The 21,910-nt window shown below is 37.9% G+C and overlaps 1 protein-coding gene and 1 long non-coding RNA gene across 3 annotated transcripts; both read right to left on the bottom strand.

The window, feature by feature from the left end:
- Nucleotides 1-4,165: 4,165 nt before the first annotated feature.
- On the bottom strand, nucleotides 4,166-4,996 carry LOC141845935 (uncharacterized). Its single transcript, XM_074733929.1, has one exon. The coding sequence runs from the start codon at nucleotides 4,994-4,996 to the stop codon at nucleotides 4,166-4,168; it is 831 nt and encodes a 276-aa protein (XP_074590030.1).
- Nucleotides 4,997-6,006: 1,010 nt separating this feature from the next.
- On the bottom strand, nucleotides 6,007-6,961 carry LOC141845836 (uncharacterized). 2 transcript variants are annotated; one of them, XR_012603300.1, is made up of 3 exons: nucleotides 6,878-6,961; nucleotides 6,255-6,283; nucleotides 6,007-6,142 (listed from the first exon to the last, which is right to left on the bottom strand). It is a non-coding gene; the product is annotated as an uncharacterized LOC141845836 (long non-coding RNA). The 2 variants fall into 2 exon arrangements; XR_012603299.1 differs by lacking the exon at nucleotides 6,878-6,961 and adding an exon at nucleotides 6,401-6,775.
- Nucleotides 6,962-21,910: the final 14,949 nt, after the last annotated feature.

Below are 21,910 nucleotides of genomic sequence, written 5' to 3'. Positions count from 1 at the left end.
CAAAGATGTCCTAATTGCGTGAGAGGCAAGTAATTACCTTTTACTTCAACTCAGGGCAAGGATCGGTCGCAATTCGAGTAGTTTGATTTGGTTGTTCAGGCATTATCGACACGTCCTCATGCCCTTTAGTTGGCCAAGTCAGAGGGACATCGTGGATGAGATGTACCCGGCTCTATGGGTTTTACGACTCTTTCACGAGTCGAGCCATACCACCTAAACATAGCACTTTCTTAAGGTCGCCTGATTGCCTTTGATTTCACCCACTTGGTCGTCCACGGGGAACTGCATCTTCTGATGATAAGTTGAAACCATCGCTCAGAATGAACTCAATGTGGGCCATTCTCGAATGACATTGTAGCCGGATGGGGCGTCGACCACGGTGAAGACAACGAGTCTGAGTCCTCCCCAAGGGCTCTTCCCCTAAGGATAGTGGGAGATTGATTTTTTCCAGCGATTCCACCTTATATCAATGAATCCAAACAACGCCGTGGAGATAGGTTATAACTCGTGTCGATCTATCTGCATTTGGTTAAAAGCTATTTTCAAGAGTACATTCATCGAGCTCCCCGTGTTGATGAAGACTATTGCAACATTGTGATTTGCTATGATAGCCCATATTACTAGCGCATATTCATGGGGCGTAATGACCCCCACCAGTTCTAGGGGGTCGAAGCTGACCAAGGGGCTCGACTCTGCTCGAGATTTGGCATTGATCCCATAGCTTTTGAGACTTCGACCATGAGTCTTTCGAGCTCGGTTGGAATCTCCATCAGTCAAACTTCTCGAGATCATATTAATCCCCTTGGCATGGGGGATCTCTTCTGGCATCAATGGTACTAATTGTCGGGTAGTGTCAAGCTGGTTCTCAAGATCGAGATCTCCTTCTGGAAGGCATGTTCCTTTGCTGATGGGTTTGGCGATGCGACCTTAGATTGTTGATTCGAGGTTCCAAGTTCCCACTCCGAGGGTTGCGAGTAGGTGATTGCTGAGTTGATCTTCGAGTTGGTTGACACTCCTCAATTATTAGATTTCGCATGCATATTATCGGCATTTATGAGTGAAATGTTCATGTGAGCGATGAAAAATATAATATCGTTCCTCATTATCTAGCCCATGGTATGCCGAGTCGGAAGTTGGAATTGCCTCCATAGTTTATACTGATTGCCCTCCTGTTGGAGCCAAGACATACTGATGATGCGGAACGACTCCGTATGTCAAATGGTCGAGGGAGGAGCTTTCCGCTTAGGAGAGTTGATACCGCTCCTAGTGCCAAGACCTTCTTTCACATTAATGTATTTCTGCGCACGACTCAAAAGGGAGTTAAAAGTTGCTGGGGATCAATTACCAATGTCAAAAGATATCTCCGTCTTGTAGTCCTTGAAAGGAAGCACTAATGATAAATCTCAGTCAGTCTCATGGACTCAATCCCTGGGGGTGGCCGGCCCGGTCCCACGAAAGTTTTCCATCGACCACCAAGGTAAATCGGGAAGCGCATACGGCGGCCAATCCAGATGCCCAGCATCCTTTGATTATGTTCCCCATTTGGAAGAAAATTCTTGCAAATATGCCGTAGCTGGGGATCGAACCGCGGGTCCCTGGGTCACAACCCGGATGTCCTACCGTTGCATCATTGCCCCAGGGACTTGAAAGAAAGCACTAATAAGTATATCCGAGGTGGCCGAAGGCACATCCATAGACATATTATTAAATTGATGGATGTAGTCTTTCAAGCCTTCCTTAGTCGTCTATTTCAAGGTGAATAGGTTGAGAGATATCTTGTAGTACCATTTATTGTTAGAAAAATGTTGTAAGAAGACAACCTTGAAGTCAACAAATGTGTGAATTGACAAGGATAATAATCAGTCAAACCATCGATGAGCGGAGCCAGATAGAGTCGTTAGAAAGACTCTACACTTGACACCATCTATATAGCGATGCAACATAGCATTCTTCTCGAACCAAACCAAGTGATCTTTAGGATCAATTGATCTGTTGTATTTTCTGAGTTGAGGTACTTGAAAATTATCAGGGTTTAAGATTTGGGTTGAGAAATTAAAGGTGTGTCTTCATCGGGCACGAGTTCTTTGCCTTTACCTCAGTTTTGAGGTGGAGTCTCTCATGCCATTGATTTTTCACAATCAAGGTTGTCAAAATCGCGAGTCAACTCAGCGAGTTTACGAACTATTATTTCAATTCCGTGTTGAATCAGCTTAAAATCGGGCCCCCTTGTAAACTCGCGAGTCAACTCGGTCAAACTCGGTAAACTCGATAAACAAAGGAAATCTTTGTTTGATGTTTCCTTTTATCAAATTTGGACAATGGAAGCTTATTTGGTGTATCTATTGGACTATTTTTGTATGAAATTTTAAATTTGTCATTTTGTAACTTGATGTTGAAACATAAATTTTCAGTGCTCCTCAGGTGGAGCTACAACTTTACTTCGTTGTTTAGCGAAGGCAGTGGGGAGAGGCCCCATCGAACCAATTGGCTTTTGATTAGGAAGAAGGGGCACCTTAGCCGAGGCATCGAGTAGTTCCAGAGTCAAGTTCACAAGAGGGAGTCTATGCAAAAGTTGTTGCACTGTTTGATCCACCAATGCTTGAAAATCTTCTCGGGGCATAGTGATAATCTCATCATGGGCTATATCTCTGATGGAACTAGGGCCTCCAGTAGTTTTCTCCGATTCCACCATCTCAGTGCCTCAGTTCAAGTGAAGATTCTCATAGACGACATCAATTTGTTCTTGTCTGAGACTGATGTTCGATGAATCAGTGGGGTGTAACAGCTGAGGTGACGATGCAGAAGGCCCGGGAGAGGTTGAAGACACCAAAAATATATACAATACTCAAACAAGAGTTAGGAGGGGTGCCGAGGTGAGCTCAGCATAACTACGCTCAAGTTAGCAAGCTTAAATGAAGATGAAAGCAATAGAACTATCGAAGGAGAAGAGTGTCCTTTTTTCCCTACCTCCCTTGCGCATGTCTTCTTCTAGGGTTTATATATTTTTCAAAAGAACATTCTACATCAGTAATAATGGGAAGACTAGATCTGACATCCACTACATATTCCTCCACTCGTTGAATGTCATGTGTATGCAGGAGAGCATCCAAGAGATAAGTCCAACAATCATATGATTGTTCCTCTATGACCCATGGTACCATGTTTAGGAATATTCATAGTAATTGTCAGTGGGCCTCCATAGAGTATGAGCTTCGACTATGGATGATGTGGAATAGGCCTTGAGGGTTGGAATGTCTTGGATGAGCTACCGTGATTAGGTTCTCTGGGATCAGGATGGTCGAGCTGATGGAGTCGGGGAGTCTGAGTCCTCTGAAGTCAGGTAGCTAAGCTGAAGGAGTCGAGGAGTCTGAGTTCTTTGGAGTCGGATGGCTGAGCTGAAGGAGTTGAGGAGTCTTAGTCCTCTGGAGTCGGGGTAGCTGGGTTGAAGGAGTCGAGGAGCGAGGAGTCTTAGTCCTCTAGAGTCAAGTGGCCGAGCTGATAAAGTTAGAAGAGTTTAAGTCCTCTAGAGTCGGGTGGTTGAGCTGAAGCAGAAGAGTCTGATCTGATGGAGTTGAGGAGTTTGAGTCCTCTGGGGTTGGATGGTCGAGCTGATGGAGTTGAGGAATCTGAGTCCTCTGAAGTCTGGTGGCCAAGCTGATAGAGTCGAGGAGTCTGAGTCCTTTAAAATCAGATCGACGAGCTAATAGAGTCGAAAAGTCTGAGTCTTCTGAAGTCGAGGGTCAACTTATTTGATATATCTAATTCATTTAACAAGTTGGTGCTATATCTATGCATTTTTATACTTAAATGTGAGATTTACTCATCCTTAAATCTATTTCTATATATGTAATTATATTATATTTCCATTTTCACTTGTCCATTTGTTGGCTTTCACCCTATAAATTGAATTAAGCAATGCTTAAGAGTTATCTAAGTACCTTTATTTATTTATTATTAATGAATAGAGGTGCTTCATTAGAAATTTAATTGAATAACATTATTTCTTCCCAATGAATACAATCATTCCTTTAACAAAGATAACACATCACAGTGAACACGATCGTTATAAGTTATTGAAGAACCAACCAATCCCACACAACGTTCAGGTAGGTCCCCCATCTACCTTAACCGGCCGGGCGACTGGTTCCGGCAGTGGAGCCCGCAGTTAGGCAGGTCCACCGCGCGAAGCTTTAGCAACCGCGGTCGCCTCCCCCTTCTTCAACCTCTCGCGGACTACGACGTCCTCATCGACGCTGACAACCGCCAGCTGCTGCCCGTGCGGCCCCGGAACCACCGTCTCGTGCACGTGCAGATGATCCTCCACATCTATCAACTCTTCTTTCGCCGTCATCTTCTGCTTCCTCTTTTTCTTCAGGAAACAGAGTATGGCGGCAACAAGGAACGCGAGGAAGAAGAGGCCGCCGAGGGAGACGACCACGACGACTACGACGCTGTTGCCTGGGCTCGGCGGAGGCGGAGCCAGTGGTGCAATTGGGGTGGGTGGCGGGCGGATAGGCGCCGGTGGCAGTTTAGGAGGTGGCGGTGGTGGCTGCCTCGAGGGCGGGGGTGGTGGGGGTACAGCAACAGGTGACGGCGGAGGGGGGCTTCGTCTAGATGGCGGAGGTGGTGGGGTCGAAATTGGCGAGGGAGGCGGGGGACTCCGGCGTGGTGGCGGCGGTGGTGGCTGCCTCGAGGGCGGGGGTGGTGGGGGTACAGCTACAGGTGACGGCGGAGGGGGGCTTCGTCGAGATGGCGGAGGTGGTGGAGTCACAATTGGCGGGGGACTTCGGCGCGGTGGCGGAGGTGGTGGAGTCGCAATTGGCGAGGGAGGCGGGGGACTCCGGCGTGGTGGCGGAGGTGGTGGGGTCGCAATTGGTGAGGGAGGCGGGGGATTTCGACGAGGTGGTGGGGTTATAGTTGGAGGAGGAGGCGGACTACGGCTGCCAGGAGGAGGTGGAATGCAGAATGGATTAAAAGGACGACATAGTAAGGCCATTGATGAGTTTGGAAGGCTCGTTTTGTAATGTGGAAGGAGGGAGATCGATGAGGAGGGAGTAGGGTTTGAGTAGGTATTTGTAGCAGTAATAGTGCAGGGGCAAATAAGGAAAGAGGAGGTGATCGATAGATAGACTTAAATCTTGGCGTTGGATGAAGTTATGATGCAACTCATAACTTGGCTCCCATGCTAAGGATTTGGAACTCGCTTACAATCAATGTGTTGCTTAATTACGAATCATGTTGCTTTTTATATATGTGATTAATTTGTGATAGGATTGTTTATATGCGATCATTGGAGGACATAATACGAACCATATGAGATAGGACTGGGGATTCTGTGAAATCGTAGGATGTAATCACTAGCACTACAAAAATTAAAGCAAATAGCGACGGACGATTTCCGTCGTTATTCGATCGCTAATCGAGTTTAGCGACCGAATAGCGACGGAAATCGTCCGTCGTGAAAAATTACGTCGTTGACGTCACTTTAGCGACGGAATTTAAATTTCCGTCGCTAATTAGAGACGGAAATTTTTTTCCGTCGCTAAAAGTAGCGACGAACTATTATTTCCGTCTCTAATTCTTAGAGACGGAATTTAAATTTCCGTCTCTAAAATTAGCGACAGAAATAATAATCCGTCGCTAATTTTAGAGACGGAATTATAAATTCCGTCTCTAATTAGAGACGAAAATTTAAATTTCCGTCTCTAAAATTAGCGACGGAAATAATAATCCGTCTCTAATTAGAGACGGAATTTAAATTTTCGTCTCTAATTAGAGACGGAAATTTAAATTCCGCCTTTAATTTTTAAAAAAAAAAATTTTAATTTTTATTAGCGACGGAATGATAAATTCCGTCGCTAATAATTTATTTTTTTATATATTTTAATTTTTTTTTGAATTTCCTGTTTGTATATCAATCAAACAAATATAACAGTAATACATTAATAACCCAATAATAATAAAATAAATTACTAATACAATATTTGAATATACAACATGTCAATATATCTGAATACAATATTAATACAATCTGAATACAATAATATCTGAATACAACACAAATCTTTAGATACACTGATCCTACAAAATACAATAATATATCAAAAACTTATCTAAACAAGCCCAACCAAAAGAGAAGATCCTACAAAAAGACAATAAAAATAGGTTAGTAATAATTTAATTATAACAACCTATTTGAAAAATGTGCATTTGAATACAATATCTGAATACAATATCTAAATATAAAATCTTACAAAAACGAGCCCAGCCAAAATAGAAGATCCTACAAAAAGAAAATAAGATAGGTTAGTAATAATGTAATTATAACAACCTATTTGATAAATAAATCTTTACAAGTAATAACTTAAAAAAATCCTAAGTAATAGAAATACTAACATACCTTGCAGACAGCTATTGATCCACATCAAACATTAATAAGAAAGTATCAAACTCCAAAATTAAACACATCCTACTTACATTCATATAAAGCTCAAGATCTGTTGCTAAATCTAACTTATGGAATCAAATTATTTATTGCAACAGTTCTAAAGCAAAGTCTAACGAAAATTAACAGCGTACCCCAACAGGAACTCCAACATCTTGTATAAATTCTAACAGATAAAAATAAATCAAGTATTACAGCAAATATAAAGCTAAGTCTGTAATGAAATTAACTTGCATGAATCATCATACAGATTCTATAACACTGACTGAAACAAGCAATGTTCAATTCATATGAACATATGATGTGAAACAAAATTCCTTGTCAAACTTAACCATATCTACCTTAAGTATACTTTTTTTTTTACTTGCTTTTCTCAATCATTATAGTAAACTAGGAGGGATTATATAAGAGAATCTGGAATAAGAAAATCACCTAGGTTTTGTTCTGTTTTCTCCTCTCCAATCTCCTTGGTTTCTCTGATCCGGTTTGTTTCTTCTTCTACGCTATTCTGAATACCTTCATAAGCAAGCCAAAAGGAGAAGTGTATGAAGGCAGTAACTAAGCATGATCAAGAGAAAATGAACTGTACTATGAGTATAATAGGTAGTAATACAACCCAAATTTGGGTGTTTCAGCACAAAACCAAGTGATACACCCAATGGACCAATTGGATAAACAACTATTATTCCTCTAAATTGTATAGAAACTTTTGTCAAAGCCACACCTATTAGATGAGCATAAATTATAAGCAACGAGAGAGCATTAGATTTCTTCATATGATCGGATCATGATTTATGAAGAATAATGAAATCTTATATCGCAATACCATCAGACTCCATCACACTGTTGCCTTACACGGGGTAAAAAAAATAAAGCATTATTGATCATCACCTCCTTTCCTAGGCGTTCGTTAACAAACTGAATTGCCTGAGATAGATCTAAATTGAGAGCCACTAAACCACTCTTCCCACGCTTCCCGAACAGCATGTCCGGCTTCACCACCAATTTCTGCGACGAAAGCCATGGTTCCCGGTTGGCCAACTCATCGAAGTCCGTCGATTCTGTCACCTATATTAAGAAAACAACATCAATAATTTTCCCACCAGTTCCAACGATCTATTTTGACGAGAAATTTCAAGGAAAAAGTTATTTCTATCCTCAAAACAAGTCGCTCAGAGAAATCACAGACCGGACCTCATAAATTGACACAAATCCTATAAAAAATATTAGAAACAACACATGGAAAAGCCTCAAAACTAGTAATAATCCAGATGGATAGATCGGAAGAGCGATCTATTGAGATAGGAGGTTCGGGGAAAACCTGAGCCGAGCGAATCTGTAGATCAATGCCAGTGAGGCGCTTGAGATGCTCCTTGAGTAGGCGCTTGGAATCGGACGCGAAAGGCCCCGTGGGCTGCGACTATGCCGGAGGAGAGAACGCTAGAGGAGAGAACGCCGGAGGAGAGAACGCCGACCGCGAGAGAACGCCGGAGGAGAGTAGTGCCGGAGGAGAGAACGTCGGAAGAGAGAACGCCGGCCGTGAGAGAACGCCGGCGGAGAGTAGTGCCGGAGGAGAGAATGACGAAACGCGCTGCGCACGAAGAAAAGGGTCGGCGGAGCCCTAAAATCGCTACTTTAGCGACGGAATTTTTTTCCGTCGTTATAATTAGAGACGGAATATTAATTTCCGTCTCTAATTAGCTAGCGATGGAATATTAATTCTGTCTCTAATTAGAGACGGAAATAAATTACGTCGCTATAATTAGAGACGGAATTTATTTCCGTCGCTCTAATTAGAGACGGAAATTAAAAATTTCCGTCGCTAATTAGAGACGGAATATTAATTTTCGTCTCTAATTATAACGACGGAAATAAATTCTGTCTCTAATCGCTATTTCATGATTTTTTTGTAGTGCCAATTGCATCACGTGAGCAAGGTTGGTCAATCAAACTAGCTAGCCAGATAGGTTGACCAATCAAACTAGATAAGTCAAATTAGTTATTAGCCAAGGTGAACCAAGTGGGTAAATAAGATTAAGTAATTTTGGCAACTTGAGTGAGTTAATCGAGTTGGGTAGACCATTGGTGGCAAGCAAATTAAGGTTAAGACAATTAGGTTGATCAAGTTAATCAAGAAGTTGGGGTGGTCAAGCTTGATGAGTCGATTAGGTTAGATGGGCTAGACAATTCAATCGAGCAAGTCATGTGTGTAATAAATCAAATAAATCATTTATGTAAAAATTATTTTGTTAGGTATTGTCGGTTATATTTGATATACGTGCTTGAATGTTCAAAGAATTGCAAGACATACATGGAGCTTAGAGAGGTTGTGATTCGAGGAGGTCAAGTGAATATTGATGTCGATTTTTTTGCAGCCAAGGCGATACACTTAGTGGCATGGAGATTCGAGAGATTGGTGAATATTATATGAAGTGAATGAGGGATTGCAATATAAGATGGTGTTAGAGCGGCTCTCAGGCATGACTTAGTGCAATCAAATTGACATCTCAGTGATTAGAGGTCTATGGAGATCGAAAAAGGTTGAATGAGATGATAGAGGAATTATAGGATGAAAAGCATCAAGGGGCGACATGGATAACATCTAGAGGAGGCAAACTACATAGATAGAGCATCTAGTTGAGAGCTCAAGTACATCCATGGGATAAGAAGCTTAATGAGAGACAACCTTTTGGGGTGAAGTCATGTCTCAAAAAATAAGTTATACTGAGCGATGATAGTTGAGTGATGTATATGCAGGAGACAAGAGTAGAAATCAACCTAAGCACGAGATTCAATCATTAAGATAATTGAAGTTGGATTCCGATCAATTGAAACTAAATCCAGTTGAATGAAGAGTTACGTTGACTTGGGAGTCAATTCAAGTTAAGGAGTCAAGAACAAAATGTGTATGTTTTTTTAGTCAATGGATATGTAATTACTTCATTGGGTTTACAATCAAAAAATAAGGAGTAATTGATCTGACAAAGTTGTGTTGCAATGGTCAATAACCTATGAATTATTATGAAGGTAGTCGACTCAAATAGTTAAGAGCAAAATCAAATAGTGGCGATCAAATAAAACGAGCGACTAATGGTAGTTAGCGATCGACTATTGCTAACAAATTAACTAAATAACAAAGTGTGGATAAAAGGAGTTGAAAGGCTATAAAAAGGGAGTTCAATGCCAGTTTTTAAATTAACAAAATAGAGTTTGTTAAATTCTTTAAAGCCTCTGGTACATTTTGTACTCGATCTCCTAAGTCTTTCTCTTATAATTCTTATAATCTTGCATAGTGTAAGTGGTTTTTTTTTACCTTTAATAAAATAGTGACATTCTATGAGTGATATATCAACGGATTATACTCCATCAAATAAGAGCCTTGGAAACTATCAAACCATGTAAACAAGTGTGTTACGTTAGTGACTGTAAATGTTTGTTTTAATTTTGCTAAGCTAATTCTATATCACCTTGCAAAGCTTTACAGGCATTAAACAGCATAAAACAAAAGAAATATATATCGAACTCAATGGATGTTTTGGTTCTTTTGTAATATGAAATTGGATCGGAGGTCAGAAAAAGTTTGCCTGCATTTCAAACTGACCAATACAAAATGCTGCAACTCACTAACCTGCACTTCATCTGTCTGAAATTAAGATTCCCAGCAACCCATGTTTTCTTGCAATGGATCCAACAACTTCACGTACGTACACAATAATTGGCCATGTCCAGCATAAGAAAGAAACAAGATTTACAATTCACGTGCCCGTTCTGAAACAGTACAATATATAATCACGTCTCCTTCATCGATCGATCGCCACTTGAGGTTTTGTTTCATCTTCTTCCACGAGTCATGAGTTTGGTAATTTACACTACCAAAATTTAATAGATCATTTGTCATAGCTAGCTTTCTCATCAATACTAGAGGAGGTGAATTAACAAGGATATTTGTCACTTATGTTTTAATTTCTTGCATATATAATTTCTTGAAGTCTACATCATAATTTCTTGTATTTGACTGGGCATCCTTTTTCTTTATTCGTTGTAATCTGCACTGATGCTATCGGACTAAGACAATGTAAGTAGTCAAAGGAGTCTTGTACATACGATCGACGACTTTGCCTTCAAAATCAACAACCCAATTTCTTCTCTCATATGGATTCCTCACTGCTCTTTAATGATTTTCTCAACACTCACAAGTCAAAATACAATAATAGCCTTTTTTATATAAATATTTATCTTGGTGAGCAGTCTTGTAAACACAGCAACCATTAATATATTTGAGCATTGCTGTTAAACGTCAACAATTCACCTACCTTGTTAGTCAGTGCGCTCATAAGATACACTCACTAGTGGATGCTTTATTCTCCCATTTTGTATATATATGTAATCAATGATTTTCGTCTTCTTTTTGTTTCATTCTTCTAAAGATCAGAACGTTGTTTTGAAAGATCACAAATTGACTGTGACGACGAAATTAAATTAAATGTGAAACAGGAGGCCACGGGATGTCCTCGGCAATTTTTTTATTATTTATAAAAATATTATTAAGGATTAGATTTGCCTTAGGTATGTGTGAAGATAAAAATATCTTAATCTAAATCGGGATTGATTTGATCAAATTATGATAATTTAATTAAATTAAATCGATTTAAAATTAGATATGAAATTTAAAAGAAAATATACTCATTTTTTAAATTCTCTTCCATGCACATAATCTCACTTCCACCGCTTAACACGCAAGCCTCCACGCACCAACTTCTTCTTCTTATCTTCTTCCGTTTTTTTATTTTTTTCTTCCAAATCGTAATTTAATTATTTTTATCTTCTGTTTCTTCAACAATTCTTTCTTTTCTTCTTCCTCCTCAAGAGCAACCATCCTTATTCTTTCCTTATTTTTATTGTTTTACAACGGACCAATAACAATTCTAGTCCTTCTTCCTCTACAACAAAAGTAACTCTTATTTTTGCCTTTTCTTATCGTCAGAGCTAGTCAAAATTGTAAGAAAAGAGGGCAAGACTTCCATTCTCTTTTTCTTCCCGTTCAAGCAAACCAACAATAATTCCTGTTGTTCTGTTTGATTTATTTTTTGTTTATTTTGTTTCTCATCTTCAACTAATGTTAATAGTGGGAAGAATAAGTCATCATAGTAATTAAACTTATTTAAAAGTCTATTATTTATTTGGTTAAAATAACACCCTAGCTAAACTTGCTATAGCTTTATATATCTATTTTGTTGATGCAATTATGTTCATGAGCTATAATTTTGATGGTTGACATCAGTAAAGCTTAGAGCAAAGTATGAAAAACCTCACTTGTGTATCAAGTGTGCAGGAAATATTAGGACCTTGTAAGCTAGAAGGGAGGGGGGGTCTTTGCGAACCAGCCACACCATACACACAACGTTAACTCAGATGATTTACTTGGTATCCGTCTCCTTGAGATGACTAATCTAAAGGATCTACTCTTAGCTCACCACTTCCACTAAACTTTCTTCTTTTCAGACAAATCCCGAAGGCGGAGAAACCTTCTTACAGTAGGATTACAAAAGCTTACAAGAAAAGGCAGATAACACAAAGAAGAAGAAGATCAGTTTTATAATGATTTTGAGAGATTTGCTTCTTCTTCTTCAAGAGATTGCTCCAAGTTTGTAATTAAAGATCAGATGGATTCTTCAACACTTGAGCAAGAATTCTTGGAGCAAAAATGCATGAACAATATCCATCAATGACTAACTTTTACTATTTAAACTTGTTCAACTTTTTTTTTTAAGAGCAGTCGACTGATATCCTCTACCAGTTGACTAATTTGGTCAGCGACCAAATAACGACTTCTGAATCTTCTAAAATAATATCTGATTTTGTCAAATTTTAAAATCAATCGACTGTTATGGATAGTCGAGTCATCAATTGAATCGATTCTCTTCTATTTACTTTCGAAATAGCATCAGTCGACTAATGTGGTGAATCGATTGAATCGATTCTCTTTTATTTACTTCCGAAACAGAATCAGTCGACTGATGTGGAGAATCAACCGAATCGATTCTATTTTGTTTGCTTTCGAAATAAAATTAATTGACTGATCTAGTGAATCAGTTGAATCAATTCTCTTCTGTTTGCTTTCGAAATAAAATCAGTTGACTGATAAATCAGTCAAATCGATTCTATTCTATTTGTTTCTAAAACAGAATCAATCGACTGATGTGATAAATTAGTCGAATCGATTCTCTTCTGTTTGCTTTTGAAATAGAATCAGTCGACTGAAGTTCCTTATCAATCGAATCGATCCTCAAATCAATCTGACTGACATGGTAATCAGTCGACTGGTATATAGAATCCAAGCTGAAACCAAGTATCAATCGACTGGTATATAGAATCCAAGCTGAAACCCAGTATCAGTCGACTGGTACTAACCTTCCAGTCGACTAGATATCATTATCAATCGACTGATGAAATTTTTTACTAAATTCATTTAAATTACCTCCCGCGTATCTAATCCGTGATGCACTTGATCTTTCTTCTCTTGCCAAGAATCTGATCATCGACCTTCTTGGACTTCATTTGTCTCACATCCGGCCTTTTGACCTATAAGGACTTTCTCTCGCCAAGAGTTTGCTTCTCGACTTTCTTGGACTTTCCTTTGCCTCACATTTGACCTTCTTACCTGTAAGGACTTTCCTTTGATGCACACTTGATGCACAAGTGAGATTTCTCATATTTTGCTCTAAGCTTTACTAATGTTAACCATCAAAACTATAGCTCATGGGCATGATTGCATCAACAATCTCTCTCTTTTTGATATTTGACAATACTAAAGTTTAGAGCACATTTATCTCCCCCTTTGACAAATATCAAAACATTAGAAAACATGATAATGGGAAGATAAAACACATCGAGGGTCACCTCCCCCTAAATCATGACACACATTATGGACAAGAGGAAGAAATGCCCACATAGAACACACATGGAAACCAAGACAACAAAGATGGAACTCTCATCCATAGACTATGTAAAGATAGATGCGATACACAAGCACACAAGCCAAAACAAACAAACATCAGAGAAAAGAGCTAAGATATAGATCATAAATTAGAAATATCACATTCACTTCAAAAGCTGGCACAAACTTAGGAGCACTCAGAAGGTGTTAAGTCAAAACATAAAGTGCAAATGTGCATATATCGATACAAACATCACTAGAATGAAAAATGAAAGCCTAATCAAGGTCCATATCTGGAGGAGCACTACTGTTAGTCGCCCCACCGAGGGTAGAAGGCGGTGGAGGAGGATAACCCGACATCCATGACTGAAACATCCCGGTCAGAAAGGCAACGGACCCATCAATGGAGTCAAGACGACCGCTAAGCTCAAGGCGTAGTTCCTCGACCCAAGTGTCAAGGGACTCAATGGCTGCCTCTAAATAATCTTCTCGATCCGTCGAGGACTCATCATTGTCAGGGGCATCTGGTGCTGGTAAAGGCGGTGCTCCCTTAGCCTCCTCACCACCAAGTTCATCGACATGATCATCATGATTGTCGTCCCATTCCATGGTGTGAAGGCCCTCCCTCATCCCAGCTAGGGAGAAGTTGCATAGTCCAATCCGATCATAGTCAGTAAGAGGTTTAATGTTGGCTCTGTCCCTAGTCACATCAATGCCTAATGATGCAAGTCCATGCAGTAATGATATGAGGGAAAGACATGTGGATCTTTTTCTGAATGGGTTTTGTATAATGCACAATGCAATGAAACATGTTAAGGCTAACATCAACATCTAATCTATGATGAAATGTATATAAGAGGAATAGATGACTTAGCCTCACCGAAGCTAGAGCACGAGTAACAATAGATAGGATACATCCGACAATGACCTTATAAAGGACATTATCGGGAGTGAGAGACCCTTGAGCAGAGAAAATTCTCTTATTCAGTGGCCTAGCTTAGTGGAAAAAGTGCTCGAACATATGATCCACGGTTAAATGATCAAAAGGCTCTGGAAGGCACTCTCTAAGATTTGGATAAAACACAAAATCATTGTCGGCCGGACGACAACCCCAAAAAGGAATGCAAAATGGTTGGGGTGAAATCAAGGTCACATTTGGCCACACGAGTTCTATACACAGGGGTATCATCACTAACACAATGAAGATTGTCATAGAACTTGGCTACCAAGTCTAGATGCATAGGATTGTTACAAAACATGATTGTTTCTAAATGATAATGAGTAACAATGTCTAAAACATCTGGACACTACTCACGAAAAAATTTATCATGCAAGTACCAAGCAGGAATGATTTTAAAAGAGCTAGGTCGTTCACTAGGGCCCTTGCCCTTAGATGAGGTCCTAGAAGGACCTTGACTCGCCTCAACATGTCTATTTTTATTCCTATATGTATGCATGAATGCATCAACAATAACAGATTAGAGATAATCAATATGACAATTTTGAATTAGATACAAGGGCTAGGATTTTACTTAGGGGCCATTTTCGTGTATAATCGGAGCTGGGAGCTTGAGTAGCTGCCACGAGGAGAATGCCATAGCCCTAAAGAATGCTAAGTAACCCTAAAAGATGACAAATTAGGATTAAATCTGATGGAGTCAACTAAATCGATGGGTTTTGGGTTTATCAAAACAAACGTGCTTATGAGACTTTCCGGAGATTGATGAAGTGCGTAGGTGACTGGAGGATGAGTCGGAGGAAGAGAGACGAGAGTTGGTGTCGGAGCGTGGCCAAAAGAAGACACTGGGGAAGGTAAGAACAGTCAACTCGTGGCGAAGAGGAGGGTTGCGAGGTTAGGGTTTTGGATAGGAATCACGATTGAAAAAATTTGATCGGGTTTTAAAACCCACGCTGGGTTTTTCACATTAGTCAACTTATGTGTTATGATGAGTCGACTGTATCCTCCTCTGAGTCATGCTAGTATTGATTCTAGTCGACTGATATTTATTTCAGTTGAATCAATTTGCTTCTGTGCTGAAGGTTTATCAAATTAGTCAATTGGTTTATAAAATCAGTCTACTGAATTCCTCTCTGAGTCCCTTTAGTCGACTGGTATTTATTCTAGTCGAACTAGTTTGCTTTTGTATCAAATTTTTGAGGTATCAATCGACTGATATTCTGAATCAGTCATCGACTGAATGTCTGAATATCTATTGTGCCATATCAAATCTAGGCTTTCTTGGGGGGGGGGGGGGGGGGGTTTGCTATCAAGATTAAAATATATGTGCTTAGTGACGTATGATTAGGTTGTGAGTCCTATTCAAGGAGATAATTTTGATTAATATTCATTGGAATGTCCAACCATGATCTTTGAACCAAATACACATTAATTTTATATCAGTCTTCCCCATGATTGGTTAAATGAATGATTCCTTAAATTTTCACCATTTAGCTCAAAGTAATGCATCATAACAAACATTATGAACCAAATAGTTAATCCTAATATCTCATCCCATCTATGTTTCACAATACACAAGCAAGGTATTTCTTAAGTGTTTGAGAGATGCATATGAGTTTAAGTTTTAAAGTGATCATGGAGGATTGGTTACTTTAAACTAATAAACACATTTTTAATTCTCGTCTTAAATAGCTAAACTCGGCTTTGGGAAGTGGTTTAGTAAAAATATCAATTAAGTTTGATTTTGATTCAACATAATTAAGTACAATATCACCTTTAGTTATATGATCTCATATGAAATGATGTTTCACTTTCCATGTGTTTCGTTCTTGAATGATGAACTGAATTTTTAGTCAAATTTATAGTACTTACATTATCACAAAGGACTTGGACATTTCTATAGATAAGTCCATAGTCCTTTAAAGTGTAAGTCATCCATAACAATTGTGACACACATTCTCCCATAGCTATATATTCAACCTTGATTGTTGAGAGTGCTACACAATGTTATTTTTTTATCCACTTGTCCAACTCACTAACTTTTACGATCCAATTTGGAAATTGAAATTGGAATAGCCCATAAGATTAAAAGTTTCGGTTCATACCATAGTCCTACATCTTGTGTTCCTTTCAAGTATTGTAGGATTCTTTTAAGAAATTGGCATCCTTCACTAGTGTGTTTATAATCCAATTTATATCTAACATAATCAGAATCAGAATAGCCCACAAGATTAAAAGTTTCGGTTCAAGAATACCATAGCCCTATATCTTGTAATCCTTTTAAGTATCAATTTGTAAGATTCTTTTAACTGCACTGAAATGTGACTCCTTGGCACAGGATTGAATATCTTGTGCACATACCCACAGAAAATAAGATATCGGATCTACTAGCCATAAGATAAAGAAGACTACCTATGGCACTACGATATAGTTTTAGATCAACGTCTTTTCCTTAATCATTTTCCTCATTCAATATTAAATTTTCTAACCTAAATTATACATCTACATCAATTGTTTTTATTGGATTTGAAGGTAAATTTTCTTCAAAGATAACATTTAGAGATTCTTCAACTATTTAAGATTTCTTATTGTATACTCTATATGATTTGCTGTGGTTTGAGCATCCTACAAGAATACCCTTATCAGCCTTAGCAAAAAATTTTCTTAAGTGATCTTTGGTATTAATTTAAAATGTATACCTTGCATCCAAACACTCTAATATGTTTGATTGTTGGAGATTTTTCAAACCACAACTCATGTGGTGTTTTGTTTAAAAATATGTGTATTAGGGTTTGATTTTGCACATGACAAGTCGTGTTTATTGCTTCAACCCAAAGGTAGCCCGGGTGTGAGTATTCATTTAGCATACTCCGAGTAGCCTCTTGTAAAACTCTATTCTTTCTCTCAATAACTCCATTTTGCTGAGGTGTCCTAGAGGTAGAGAATTCATATTTATATTCTTTTTTCATGCAAAAGCTTATGAATCTATCATTTTTAAATTCACCTTCATGATCACTTCTTATTCTATTTATTTTATAATTCTTTTTATTTTTACAATTTTACAAAAAGTAATTAAGGTATCTAAGATTTGATCCTTATATTTCAGAAAAAAAACCTCTGTATATCTAGTGTAATCATCAACTATCACAAAATAATATCTACTATCATTTAAGGAGGTATATCTACTGCTATCAAACAAACCCATGTGAATGAGCTCTAATGCATTTGAAGTACTCATGACACTTTTACCTTTGTGGGTAGCTTTGGTTTGTTACCCATTTGACATGCATCGCATAATTTATCCTTTTGAAACTTCAACTTTTGCCAATTCTTGCATCAACTATTTCTTTGATAACCTTCTGATATTCCTCATCTTGGTATGAGCAAGTCTCTGATGCGAAAGCTAAGTCTCTTCTTCTTTTGAAATGAAACACTTAGCAAACACATTAATAGCACCAAATAATTTAATTTGATAAACATTTTCTTTTTTATGGCCTATGAGCATGATAGTGTTTAGTTCATTATGCTTGATTAAACATTGAGATGAATTAAACACAACCTTATATCCTGAATCATATAGTTGACTAACACTTAGAAAATTGAAAGTCATGTCTTTCACTAATAAGATATTTTTAATCATAAATTATTCAAAAATTTTAATATCTCCTATTCTTATAACCTTAAACTTGCCACTATTACCAAATGATACAGAACCTTTGTTTTGTTCTTTAGTGATGAGAATTTTGATGAGTCTCTCGTCATGTGCCTAGAGCATCCATTATCTATGAATTATATGGTTGGATGCTCCCCCTTAGCGCATGCTTGCTCAAATACGATGAACTAAATATTTTGGTACCCAAATCTTGGATCCAGTAACATTAGCAATATATTGCTTGGGTACCTAAACTTGTACAGTCTTAATCTTTAAAATATTATTTCTACTCATTAAAGACATAAAGTTAATTTTCTTTTATTTTGGTTTATATCCTAAGTCTGCTTTATTATAAATAATCCTCCAAGCTTCTAGAATCATGTTTAAATACTTAGAACTTGATGTAAATTTTTTCAATGTATTTCTAAGATCATCTACTTGTAGTTTCAGAGATGTATTTTCATTCTTAAGTTTACCTACTGAAGTATTGCTATTATCATAATGCATACAGGGCTCACATGATGCATTTTCAAGTTTGAGCACTTTCAACTCATTTTGTAATTTTCTAATCTTACCTTTAGATCTTGACAAAGCATTTGTTAAATATGTAATAATAGCATACATCTTGTCAAGCTTGAGAGAAGTTACCTCGTCATCACTGGATGATGACTCACTTGAGGATTCCACATCTTCACTGTGACTATCTTCATCTTTGCAACTTTCACATTGCTTAATGCTATGAGTGTCACGTGCCTTGGATTCTTCCCTTCATCTTCCTCTGATGAGCTCGAAGAGGAATCATCCTATGTGACTTTTAGGGTTTTCTTCTTTTACTTCTTAAGTTTGTCCTCCTTCTTCACTTTTGGACATTTGGACTTGAAGTGTCCTTTTCTATTGCACTCAAAGCAAACCACATCAATTTTAAATTTGAATTTTTTTAGAGATTTATCTCTCCTCTTACTATCAGTTAGGATCTTCTTGACATCCTTCTTATCGAATTTTCGAGATCTCCTCATCATTTTCCTTACAAAATTTGTCATCTTGCTTGATGAACTCTCTTCCTCGCTATCACTTTTTGATTAGATTCAGATGAAGTTTCTTCTTTCTTTTGCTTTTTCTTCTCCTTACCCTTTTTCTTACTCTTTTCACCTGCAACCAAAGTTATACCCTTCTCCTTATAACTTGCATTAGCTTGTTTATGCAATTCTAGTTCACAAAATAATTCATCTAGTTTAACAATTGACAAGTCTCTTGAAACTTTGTAGGCATCCACCATGGATGACCATAATGAATCTCTAGGGAAAGATTTCAAGGCATACCTGATAAAATCTCTATTCTCTAACCTTTCTTCGATGGCATGAAGTCCATTCAATAGTTCTTTGAACCTTCCATGAAGTTAACTCACAATTTTACCTTCCTTCATTATAAAATTCTATATTTGATTGACGAGAAGGCTCCTTTTTCTTGCAATTCTAGAAATCCTTGATGCCCTTGTCAAGTTCAATCAACTTATCCCACAGTTCCTTGGCACTTTTGAATGGACCGACCTTAATCCATTACTTCAAGCTCAACCCACACTATAGGGTAACTACCGCTTTGGCATTTACTTGTGTCTTCCATTTTTATCAGTGAACCATCATGTGGATTCTAATACTTTTCCATTTTCATCTGTTGGCTCAGAGAAGCCCTTAGTTATGGAGAACCACAAATCTATTTCAGTTATTAGGTCGTATTCCATGTGGCTCTTCTAGTATGCGAAGTTGCTTCTCTCAAAGTACGGTAGTCGTGTAGTGTTGTGACCTTCCTTCAACAACATTTTATTGTTCTAAGCTCGGCTCCTTTAGATGTATGTCCTCCGAAGCAACCTTGCTCTGATACCACTTATTAGGACCTTGTGAGCTAGAAGGGTCTTGAACTAAAGAAGTGGAAACTTTTCAATGAACTAGCCACGCCACATACACAATGCTCACTCGAATGATTTTACTTGGTATCTGCCTCCTTGAGATGACTAATCCAAGGATCCACTCTCAGCTCACCACTTCCACAAAACCTTCTCCTTCTCGGACAAACCCCGAAGATGGAGAAATCTTCTTATAGTAGAATCACAATAACTTGCAAAAGAAGGCAGAAAATACAAAGAAGAAGAAGAGAAATTTTACAATGATCTTAAGAGTTTTGCTTCTTCTTCTTCTAGAGATTGATGCTTCTTCAGAACTTAAGCAAGAAATCTTGGAGCAAAATCACATGAACAATGCCAAGCAATGGCTAACTTTCACTATTTAAACCTGCTCTACTTTTCTTGCGATCACTCAATTGATTTCTCATTTCAGTCGACTGATTTGGTCAATGATCAAATAACAAATTCTAAACCTTTTGAAATGGTGTTTGATTTTGTCAATTTTTAAATATTAGTCGAATCGATTCATTTATCAATCAACTGATACGGATAATCAAGTCACTAGTCGAATCGATTCTCTTCTGTTTGCTTCCAAAACAAAATCAATCGAATGATATGATGAATCAGTCGAATCAATTTTTTTCTGTTTGCTTTCGAAATAGAATCAGTCGACTGATGTAATGAATCAGTCGAATCGATTCTTTTTTGTTTGCTTTCAAAACAAAATCAGTCGACTGATATCCTTTATCAGTCAAATCGATCCTCTTCTATTTGCCTCCGAAACAGAATCAGTCGACTGATGTAATGAATCAGTCGAATCGATTCTCTTTTGTTTGCTTTGGAAATAGAATCAATCGAATCGATCCTCTTCTGTTTGTTTCCGAAACAAAATCAGTCGACTGATATCCCTTATCAGTTGAATCGATCCTCAAATCAGTCTGACTGATATGGTAATCAATCACCTGATACGAAGAACCAAGGCCAAATAACAATATCAGTCGATTGGTACCAATATCAATCGACTGAATATCATGATCAATCGACTGATGGAAGGTTTATTAGTTATTCTAAATGACTAAATTTGTCTAAATTATCTCTCATGCCTCTGATCTGTGATACGCTCGATTTATCTTCTCTTGCTAAGAATCTGATTATCGATCTTCTTGGACTTCACTTACCTCACATCCGACCTTTTGACCTATAAGGACTTTCTCTTGCCAAGAGTTTATTTTTCGACTTTCTTGAACTTCCCTTTGCCTCACATCTGACTTTCTTACTTGTAAGGATTTTCTTGCACACTTGATATACAAGTGAGGTTTTTCATAATTTATTTTAAATTTATTGATGTCAATCATCAAAACTATAGCTCATGAGTACAATTGCATCAACTCCTCGAACAATCTTTAAGCATCACATGTCATCACCAACATTCAGTAATTCAATCTAGCCCAACAATCAATGCCCACTTCAACCGAACTAGAGCACCTACACCACCTTAGTTAACTAAAGTGTTCCCAACTCGATTAGTTAATCACTTGCTAGGCCACCTTTGATGAATTGTTTTAATGTCTCCTAATTTAGTTGTGGTCAAAGTCGATTGGTACTCATGTAGTTATCATCCCACCTAGCTAGCTATTTGGTCGTCTAAGTTAGATAATTAATAAGGAACAGCATTTGGCAGTCAATTATCCAATTGTCAAAGTATGAGGGGCACCATTATTGGTCTTAAACTTATCATCTAACTCTTGAATGCTTACTTTGAAGTCTTTCCGATGACCTTGAATCTCTAGAACACTTTTAAAAAACAAAAAGAAAAAGTGGTTTTAATATTATTTTTAGCCGCTGTTTTCGGGCCCACCTCGATCATGATTGACGGTGGACTCTTCTAAAATATTTTGGAATTTTATGGAATCAAATTGGTGTGGTGTCTTTTTCATCACAAGAAATGAGAGCATAATTGATGGCCTTTTATTTGATAATTATTAATTTATAATTATATTAAATTTGCATACCCATTTATT

Source organism: Curcuma longa, chromosome 15 (assembly GCF_044706935.1).
Source record: "Curcuma longa cultivar G26 ecotype Majalengka, Jawa Barat chromosome 15, ITB_CL_G26_1.1, whole genome shotgun sequence".
Lineage (NCBI taxonomy): Eukaryota > Viridiplantae > Streptophyta > Magnoliopsida > Zingiberales > Zingiberaceae > Curcuma > Curcuma longa.
The sequence above is the reverse complement of the archived record's forward strand: the minus strand, read 5'-3'. Positions and strand labels throughout refer to the sequence as shown.